The 11,287-nt window shown below is 32.5% G+C and overlaps 1 protein-coding gene across 1 annotated transcript in view; it reads right to left on the reverse strand.

Moving 5' to 3' along the window:
- The window catches only part of LOC106478365 (heparan sulfate 2-O-sulfotransferase pipe-like), an 11,308-nt gene extending 938 nt beyond the window's left edge, over window positions 1-10,370 (reverse strand). The window contains exons 1-4 of the mRNA XM_013938905.2: window positions 10,285-10,370; window positions 6,750-6,909; window positions 4,229-4,335; window positions 3,493-3,653 (exon numbers count right to left, since the gene is read on the reverse strand). Coding sequence (XP_013794359.1) covers window positions 3,493-3,653; window positions 4,229-4,335; window positions 6,750-6,909; window positions 10,285-10,370 — 514 coding nt within the window. The remainder of the gene's footprint in view (window positions 1-3,492; window positions 3,654-4,228; window positions 4,336-6,749; window positions 6,910-10,284) is intronic.
- Between the last annotated feature and the right edge of the window lie 917 nt (window positions 10,371-11,287).

Genomic DNA, 11,287 nt, shown 5'->3' on the forward strand with positions numbered 1-11,287 from the left:
AATGTGACCGTCAAACCCACTATTCGTGGGTAAAAAAGTAGCCCAAGAGTTGGCGGTGGCTGGTGATGACTAGCTGCCTTCCCACTGCTAAATTAGGGACGGCTAGCGCAGATAGTCCTCGTGTAGCTTTGTGTGAAATTCAAAACAAACACAATGAAACTAAAGATTTTATTTTAAATGTTAAGAAAAGCTATGTAGAATTATAGAGAATCACAATAACCTTTGTCACAACAATCTTTAATCTTAAATATGCATATAAACAAAATACTTACCACAAAAATATTCTCGTGACTTTCTTTCCATTCATAAGTATAATATCTCTTTGGATGTTTTATTTTTGATGGATATCTTGTGTACTACAATATATATTAAGTTGAAACGGTCAACCCAACAAAAGTTTTGTTTCTGTAACACAAATATATCGATATAAATCGAGTGATTCGCTAGTATCTTCTTTCTATTATGATTGCTCGCCTATAGATTTTAGTTTCATAAGGTTCTATTTTTTCTCGGCCCGGTGGTTAGGGTGCTCGACTCGCAATTCTGCGGGTCGCGGGTTCGAATCTCCGTCACATCAAACATGCTCGCCCTTTCAGCCGTGGGAGTGTTATAATGCGACGGTCAATCCACTATTCGTTGGTAAAAGAATAGCCTAAGAGTTGGCGGTGGGTGGTGATGACTAGCTGCCTTCCCTCAAGTCTTTCACTGCTAAATTAGGGACGGCTAGCGCAGATAGTCCTCGTGTAGCTTTGCGTGAAATCCATAACAAACAAACTATTTTTTCTTTTATCTCTCAAGGACAATGACTTACAGCTAAAATAATTTTGAGTGGATTTTATATGTTATAAGCATAATTTCATTATTTAACAGGTGAATATTTACATGTGTAAACTGTCAACGACCAGCTTTTAACATGATTATAATATATATAGGTTATTGTGGACTGTTTGCTGCAGTAGCCCAATAAATAATTTTGAGTGGATTTTATATGTTATAAACATAATTTCATTATTTAACAGGTGAATATTTACATGTGTAAACTGTCGACGACCAGCTTTTAACATGATTATAATGAAATGAAACAAATATATATAGGTTATTGTGGACTGTTTGCTGCAGTAGCCCAATAAATAATTTTGTCTTTCACGATATTAAGAAGTCGCTTAGTTGAAAAATGGGATAAACCACCCGCCTGATGACGGAATGTCTAGCGCTAGATTTTTGTTTTGTAGAGTCTGGTACTTCATGTTGCTAAATACATACTGGATCCGCAATTAAAAGTTTGCGTTTCCAGTTTTTTTTCTAATAATAATAAAAAAGAACAGCCGGGAATATATGTGTAATATGATCTATGCATATAATAATATTAAACGAGAGTTTCTCCACATGTAGAAATTGTAATTGCGATTTTTTAAAAGAACGGAACTTTATGCGCACATGGACTAAACGGCTAGGTTAGATACTAAGTCTCTAATTTTTAAAATGTTGATCAGAGGAATATCGACCAACCAACCAGAAACACCCACATCTACAAGGACTTTGTTTGGCTCATTGAATTAAATATGGGCTTGACTATCACTTTTATAAACGCATCTACATTAAAAAAGTTTGGAGCTTATAAAATAGTATCATGTCTCGAACCTTGGACCACTCGATACATAGTTGAGGAAGCGTTGTAATTGTGACATTTAATTCTGTTATTTGATTACGAGTAGTGTAGGCGAAGAGTGAAGTTAACTGAATGCCTTCTCTCAAATTAGGGAGGGACAGCTATTCCTGAACTTTAGCATTTTCTATCTGGCTGTTTAGCTTATTTGTTACATAAAATTCCATTCCGTTTGAAAAATACCAAAATATCAAAGAACATATCTTTATAACGTGAAAATAAATGCTCGCCAATCGAATATAGTCAACCTTCTAATTTTTCCAGATGTTGTTGAACAACTCAAAGCTGATTATAAATGGTTTTTAACGAGTTTTGAAAACACACTTTTAACTAACTAAATCAGCCTATATGTATTAAATATCATCCTATCAAAAATATTGCTTAATGAATTAAACATTTATCACATTGATAAAGACGACGACATTGACACGACAAAGAAATATTATAAGCAATAATTTAATTTATTGCAAAAAAAATATGACTACTAAATTATGTTTATGCTTGAGATATATTTTCAACGAAAGTAAGGCACCTCAGAGAGGCGATTATTTATAAATTCTATTAAGTCATTGAGTTAAGGTCCTTCATTATCCCTAGCTGGAGTGTTTAAAGTTTTGGGAGCCCCAAGCTAAAGAGATTAGAATCATACGGTATGTACGATAAATACACATAAGGAACGTAAGTTTGAAATCAAGACACACGGTAGTGTGTCGTGCGACCAAAACAACCTGCAGGGCACACTGTGTGTTATTAACAGGCATGATAGTTTAACAATTTTCCACCTTCTGTAGCTCGGACTTTGGTAATCCAAACTATCACATATTTTCAATGGATATGCTCTACTGTATCCCTACTTCACATACTTCAAATTTCAAGGCAATCCATTAAGAAATACATGAGATTAAAATCTCCAATTTTGATTGAATTTCTTCCTAGTTTTTGTTCTTCACATAGACAGAACGGAAACTTTATTTGATAGAAAAACATATTTACCTTTCATGTATTTTTTCAAATTTGGTACACTGATAGATCTTTACAACCTACAAGTAGATGCCAACTTTGGTCTAAACATAAGTCACATATGTAAAGTTATTCAACAAAAACCGCTCAAATTTGACCAAACTTTTTGCGCACGGTTATGCAGAAAGTAACGTGAGCTATTGGCCTCAAATGTTTACCACAGCTTCAACTAAGAGCAAAGGTGGACTTTTTTTCAGTTTCTAGCTCAAGTTTTCAAAAGAATCATACGGGTGGACGGTTATTATTCATTATTCATTGCCAACTTTTAAGCACAAATTTGCTAAATTTTATGAAATTATCCTAATTAAAGAACATTTAGTGTCATGTGATATTAGCTTAAGCAATTAGCATAAATAATGATGCTTGATACGGCTGTACCGATTGCATGGGATGATGACATGAAACTATTAATCTAGATTTTATGGCGTTACTATAAAGGAAGTTATTAACACTGTTTTAGAGAGGAAAACTGCCACCATATATTTTAAAGAAACTAGTTGGTTCTGTAAAGTATAGGTCTGTTCCAAATAATAGGGTTGTGATCCTAAAGCTAATGTTGGTTACTATCGAGTATCACTTTCTAGCTTGCTGTGATTTGTTCGTTTGTATTGACAAAAAGTCATGATATCTAATCAAAAATCAAGTGTAGCTACCAGTTTGGCCTCCAATTGTGATTTTATTCGTTTAAGTCGCACGCTCAATCCTTTTTTGGCCGCACCTTTTTTTCACACCTAAGGTGTTTTTGACCAGATGTAATATAACAGTGATTATAATCTTTATGAAGTTCAAGCTTGTGATGTACTTACGTTTAATGCTGTATAACGTAGAAATACCCCTGAAAAACTGGGGAATACGAGCTTCCAACACCTTCAGTGTTTTGTTCATTTCTTCTAAGATCCCCACTACGGTATAATGTTTCAAAACATTCCGTTTAGCCAGTTTCAGAGCAGCCTTATTGTTTAAAAACCTGGAATGAAGTCATTGTTCATTAATTTATAAGCTTATTCCAGGGATTTTGAAGTAATCTGAATGATTTTGAAGTAATTTATACAATTGGATAATATTTGTTAGTAAACTACAAAAAAAAAAAAAGGTAGTTAAATACATTATATATGTTAACTTATGGAAATTATAATATATTTGTTTTACCACGATGTAAAAACGATAAAATATTTGCTTTTACCTGCTAGGAAGCAACGGATCATACGTTTTTGAAACGTGATAGAAAACTACAGTTTGTATCGGAATTATACCCTCAATCTGAAAACATCATCAACATCAGCTTGAAGACCATTAATTTTAACTGTATTTAAGCATGAATACATATGGAATAGACAGTGCATAAACTTTAACTTTTTTAGGTATATACGTCATAAAATCATACCTGTTGTAGTTTTCAAGATATGAGCTCATGAGTATTTATTAATGTATAAACAATATCCAAGTCATACAACGTGCTTTCTCATCTACACTAAATATAAAATAATTGAATTTGATATTTTTTTAGTCTGTTAACAAATGTATTTATCTTGGTTTACTCACATGCACTCCTCTTCATGGCCACAGAAATAAGGAATGGCAAGATCGTAAGGTTGTCCGGTTATAAATGTGCATTCTGGATCATGTGTAAGCACACACTGTTCAAAATTCTAAACACATAGAACAGAACAAATGTAAATGCCTTAAATATAACATAATGCAAAACAGATAATTTATTACAGGTAAAAGACTTGGAGTTCTATATGCATACAACAATTAGCTTATGCTGAATCTACAGAACTCTTATATGATGTCATATAGCAACCACCAATATTATTAATGCGCTGTTGAAATGTTTAGCCCTTTTTATTATTCTATTGTTCTGAAAACAACTCATTCAGCTAGAGCATAAATTTTATTGTATTTAAGTTTTTCATTACGTCTCTAAAACATCTTGTTTTATCTTGAGAATATATCAAGACTGTTAGTCTGAAGATGTAATGTTTGTATACAAATCGTGCTTCTGTTATCTGATTTCAAAGATTATTAATTTTAACATATCGTAAATCTTTAGATAACTAAAAAAAAATTCACCTAATTTCCCTAAAACTGTATACTAAAATTCTGAAAACAAAAAAATACTAAAATGTTCCCGATAACGTGATAATGTAGCTTTGAATACTTGTAAAATGTTCCCGATAACGTGATAATGTAGTTTTGAATACTTGTAAAATGTTCCCAATAACGTGATAATGTAGTTTTTGAATACTTGAGCATATACATAAATCGTAGCATCACTTTTGAATTAAACACAAAAGGAATATGATGCCTACCCAGCTTAATGTTTCTGCGTGTATCACGCTGCCATGTTATTCTTTGTTTAATTTGCTTATACCCTCGTTCAAACTACTAATCTTACTGAACCATGATTTATCTGTTTTGCCAGTTAAATCTCCACTGTTTCACCTATCACTATTAAATTATCTGATTTTATTTTCTAAAAAGAACGATATATTTTATTAACTTTAGTAATTTAATTAATCCGAATTCATTTTTCAACTTTAATATTTTGTGTGTCATGAACTATAAACCGTCGTTTCTTCATTCGGTGACAATAAAATGACAAAATATGAAAACTGATAAACACGCACGAATCTGTGGTATTACGTGATTTTAATGAAAAATGTTATACATAGGTATGAGTTCAACATGACTAAAATATGATAGGATATACTTAAAACGAAATAGTTTTAAGTAGCTATACATTAACCCTCCACAGATGGGTCACGGATCAAAGGCCATGTCATCGCGTTTGTTGACTCGCATTCAAAATTTAATTGAACTACTATTTCATGAATTTATATCAATAAGTTTGGTATGAAGCTGTAGATTATAATTCAAAGTTTAGTATTATACATTATTCAATTTCTTAATTTAAAAATAAATATTAAATATACACAGTTAAACGTCGATTTTTGTGTGTCACGTGGTATGTTGAATGCAGCACTGGTTCAAATTATATGTTTGTGATGTCCAAATACAAAGTCTATAGTTTCGCAAGAATTAGGAACTCAAATTACCGATATTGACAAGCTAGAATATAAAACAAGAACCTCATATATTTTCTATTTGCTGAGATATCACTCATGTACTGAATCAAACACAGTGTCCCCGTTCACCTCTTTTTATTTTTGGAAATGATCCTTTATATACACTTACTTCAATATACGACATGTGAATAACCAATTGATTCACGTAGCTGATAGAAAAATATATATATCTTTATATACATATGGAGTTTAAGTATGTATATACATATATTTGGTTTCTTGAACAAAGTAAGTAATAATATTTCATTGTCAATAGTCTCTTATAACAAAAATATAATGTAGTTTTTATACACATCATATTCAAGATCATGGATGATGTCCTTTAGTGGGACAGCAGTAAGTCTATGAAAGTACAACGTTAAAATCCGGGATTCGATTCCCCGCGGCGGACACAGCAGATAGCCTACTATGACTTTGTTCTCAAACAAACAAACAATAATAGATGATACCAGAAAATAAAAAAAACGTAACTGTACAACATCCAAAATAAGCGTTCTTTTGCTTGTTTTTTTTTTTACATTTTACAGTCACTAGGGCAAAGAAACATGACAAACATTACTTTCTTACCTCTTATACTATTGGTTTAATTAACATACTACTATATATATATTAATTTACCAATGTAATAATGCAAGTTGATAATCGTTTTCTGATAATAAAAATCCATTGTTAAATTCTGAAATAGACTGGGTGGAATTTCAATAGAACAAAACAAAAGAATGACACGCAGTAATGTAAAATTCATTATTTTAAAACCAAATTTATGAATAAATAAATAAATTTACTTTACAACAAATGCCTCAAAAACTAAAAGGAAATCACCTTCTATAGTATCACTCGATGCATTACATATATTAAGAAAGCTCACAAATAACACGAGCCATAACTACCCTCTGACTTCAAAAATAAAAGAAGGAATGTTAGTCTGCACCTGTTATATCTTAGAAGAATATGTATCGTAGGTGTTTGCTTACTTTTGATAGCCAGTGACTTTTGTTGGAATGTACTTTTCCAGCCGACTTTAGTTCTTCGAAGATAGATAAACCAGGTGATCTCCAATAGAAAAACCGGGAGATAATCTTCTCTACAGGGTCTCGCATAGTGTTGATGTACAAAGGGTTTTGGTAGCCGAATCTGGGAAAAATGAAATTACAACAGAGAGGATTGGTGAAGAAAGTTTTAAAAATAATAATAAATTTATGATCATTCTATATTTGTTCATATATATATATATAAGTTTTAAGAGCACTGTTAATAAACTACATCATATAATTCGTAATATATTGGTAAGTATATTTTTGAAACACTTAAAATAATACCATAAGAAAGGATGTTCGATGATTTGCCAATAAAGCACAAGGTTATACTGGAAAAAATCTCATGATTAATAGAAACTCTTATGTAATTCAAGATAAAACAACTTTCATTGGCATATACTTCGCGTGGATCCTAAATTAAAATATTTTATAGAATTATACAATGAAGTTTAACATTCCGCAAAATGAATTTTGAGGGTAACTTTACTGGAATATGTTCATACTTTAGGTCATCTTTTGTGAATTTGTTTTTAAGCAAAAAGCTACACAAGGGGCTATTTGTGCTCTGCCCACAGCGAGAATCGAAATTTACTTACCGCTGAGCTCCGTTGGGGATCATTGTTGTGACTCTCAAGTTTATATATACTTAATTATAGAAAGTTATTGGAGAGATCTCAATCCTTTGGGGGGTTGAAATATATCGTTATGCATTCCCCTCGTTTCCCCATGTTTCATATGTGCCCTTAGTAACGCATAACAATGAAAAATATACTTCTTTACGTATATATGTATGTGAATCATTATTGCGAAACATTTTATAAAAGGGGAAGCTTACCGTATGACTGGAATGTGTTATGAATACAAAATCACAAGGAACACAATACACACTTGACTCACGAACATAAGAATGAAAATATATCATAAATCTTCCTCTGTCGGGAAGAGGAAACTTATAAGTTTTTTTGTACCAGCTCATGTGTAACCAACATTTTAAAGCTCAAGAACAAAAAAAAGTTTTATGTGTTTATTGTGAAGCACATCCACGTTTTTTTAAAGATAACGTTTCGAGATAGACTGAGCATGTATTATGCTTTTTGCATCATTTTAAGCGCTTCACAGGTTTTATAACACATTAAGTAAAAATAAATAAGTTCTATACATATTTTTTCATTAACCAAATTGAAACACGAGGTAGCATAAGAAAATAAGTCATGATTATTAAAGTCTTGAATTTACATGCAAACTTTAGACAGATATACTCTCATGATTCATTCTGAAGGCAACTACCACCATGCAACAGCAACTACTACCATGCAACAGCAACTACCACCATGCAACAGGATCTCAGATACTCTAGTAGGGTTTAAGTTACTTCTCTGAAGGCAACTACCACCATGCAACAGCAACTACTACCATGCAACAGCAACTACCACCATGCAACAGGATCTCAACTACTCTAGTAGGGTTTAAGTTACTTCTCTGAAGGCAACTACCACCATGCAACAGCAACTACCACCATGCAACAGGATCTCAAATACTCTAGTATGGTTTAAGTTACTTCTCTGAAGGCAACTACCACCATGCAACTCATAATTAATTCTGAAGGCAACTACCACCATGCAACAGGATCTCAACTACTCTAGTAGGGTTTAAGTTACTTCTCTGTTTTCCTGGTTTCTGCTACACACGTCTAGGAAGAGTTGGATATAAAGCCTACTAGTGCATCAATGTAGGTGACCAATTTTCCCACCCTTATTTTACGCAAGGCCCTGTAATATACCCTATTGTCCCTAATTTCTTATTGGATAGATTTGGATCTATACAATAACCTTATTTAGTTATTACATTTACAGCGAACTAATGTGTGATAAAACCGGTTCATCCAGGGTCATTAGCAGCCCTATGAGTGGCTTACAATAATTTCCACTAATACCACTCTTTGAATTAGTGGTACTTTCACAAAAGTTGCTCCAGTCCTGCTTTTACCAATACTTTGATTGTTAACACTGTTTCTTTTACCTCAGTTTTGCTTTAAAGACTGTATGGCTTCACCTCCTTCCAATGGAGCTCAAGTTGTGAATGTGATTGCTAATTAATCTAAGGTGATCTGAGCAACCTACAGCCCCGTTTATTTATGGACCATGTTTTACGCATTGTGTTTGGTTGTTCTATTTGATCGGACCGATCTAGACTTATCGTTGGCTCCTAGTCTGACCAACTCCGCCAACGTCTGTGAGGCTCTTTCTCCCGTCAACAGGTTTACTAGGTTAACTGAAAGTCACCAATCCTATGCGTTTGCTGGGGATATATTTCAACTGTGACATCCGCATAGTATCTGATCAAACGACACTTTTTCAAACATTGTCTTATGTCTTAAACTCATCACTATCATCTAATCTATTTGCAGTACTCTTAACTATATTCTTGAGAAATGCTTGGCTTTAAGGCAGTTAAGCCAACTTTATGAGTAGAATAAGCTATCCGGATTTTACTGTGGCAACTAACTAGTCTGAGTCTTTAATGAAACGTGATTGTATATTCAGATAATTGGTTTGTTTGTTTGTTTGTTTGTTTTTAATTATGCACAAAGCTACACAAGGGCTATCTGTGCTCTGCCCACCACGGGTATCGAAACTCGGTTTTTAGCGTTGTAAGTCCGCAGACATACCGCTGTGCCACTGGGGGGCAGATAATTGGTTAACTTAAAGAAAAATTATAACTCTACCATCCCTTCTAACGTAGCAGAGAATAAAACATAATCTAAACATAACATGTTTAGATATAAAAAATATAACATAATCTTAAACTAAAAATGGAAAAATTAAGATATTTCATATGACTAAAGTAGAATGCTAAAAAATCAATTTGACAAGATTTGTAAAGAAGCATTAATCAGTTTTTACAAAATAGGAAAACATAGACAGATAGACAAACCTGCACACAGTTTTATAGAGAGAAGAAAAGGAAATAGAAAGCAATGAAACATTGAAGTTGGATGTACTTTTTCATTAGTTGGTAATTAACGAATTTTTTAAATTAAAATATCGACATCAGTTCGTGTGATTCTCAATGCTATAATTATTCCGTGTTTCTGTTATTAATGATTTAACTTAAAGATTTATGTTTCAATTATCTTTCTTCGACATTTGACGTAAAAAAGCTGATCGTAATCTAGTTAGTTATCTTTTTAGTATTATGTTTTGTGTAGAAGGTTCCATGTACCTAAACACATGTAAATTGGCCGAGTCTTATATAGGCTCCAAAAAAGTAATTATTAGAGTTTTAAAAATTGATGTAAGAAACTAGTATAGTTATAACTGCTTCTTTTCGATTTTTGTTTTGAACAACTGAGCTATGTCAATGTGATTTAATCATTTTAAGTTTCCCATTTTGAAATACATTGAATTCGATAAGAAAAATATTATTTGTTCATGTTTTTACAATGATATGTAAATAGTAAACTACAACTTACTTGGAAAAATCAGTAAAATACACATGCCGATCATAAGCAAATGGTGGCTTGAGTTTCATCACTTCGTGGACAAGTTTTTTCTGCATTTAATAGTAAATGTTTTTGTAAAAATACTTTTTAAAATGTTTTTTTATTGAAAGTCAAAAATTACCAAAACAACACACTTCCTGAATTATATGTACAAAATTTGATTTACTAATTTAAGAGAACAGTATTTATTTCCTCAGCGAGAGTAGGACGAATTTCTAAAATCTCCCACACATTCAAGTTACCTCTTACGACTTCTCTGCACAGTTCTTTGTACAGAAGAGTAATCCACTCTCTAAAAGTGGAAGTAATTAACTATCAAAAGCTACGATTGAAACACTGAAAGCTGGCATAGCATAAAACCGATAAGCGAATATTTGTGATAAAAATCATGCAAGCTGCAGTTTACGTAAAAAAAAAATGCAGTTTACATGATTTTTATCACAAATACTTGGAGTATTGGTAATTAAAAACTATATACCAAAGCTTGCTCAATTAAGTTTGCTAATATATATATATATATAGCAGTTATTCTGTTTACATGTTTTGATACTGATAACATTTGCCCATACACAGGTGTTTAAAAGCATCTTTGTTTTTTATTCAATGAATTACTTGAATGACAGAGGATATCCAACAGGATAGTGGACTTGAAAATATGCATTTTCTAAACTCAACGTTTATAGTCACATTTCACTGATTAGAACTATAATTATGGCACTTGGCCACAAACAGATCCACAACATTAATTGGCCATATCTTAAGAAATATGTTTAACATGCCAACTACAGAGGGTGCAACCACAACTGGCATTACTGATTATCTTCGTAACTTCAAGTTCTTACTTCTCTCCTCCTGGTCACTTAGTGGCAAGTCTTAGGGCTTATAATGCTAAAAATCTGCGTTCGATACCAGCGGTTGAAAAAATACAGATAGTTCATTGTGTAGTTTGCTTAGTAACAAACAAACCACATCT

This window comes from Limulus polyphemus, unplaced genomic scaffold, assembly GCF_000517525.1.
Source record: "Limulus polyphemus unplaced genomic scaffold, Limulus_polyphemus-2.1.2 Scaffold204, whole genome shotgun sequence".
NCBI classification, from domain to species: Eukaryota; Metazoa; Arthropoda; class Merostomata; order Xiphosura; family Limulidae; genus Limulus; species Limulus polyphemus.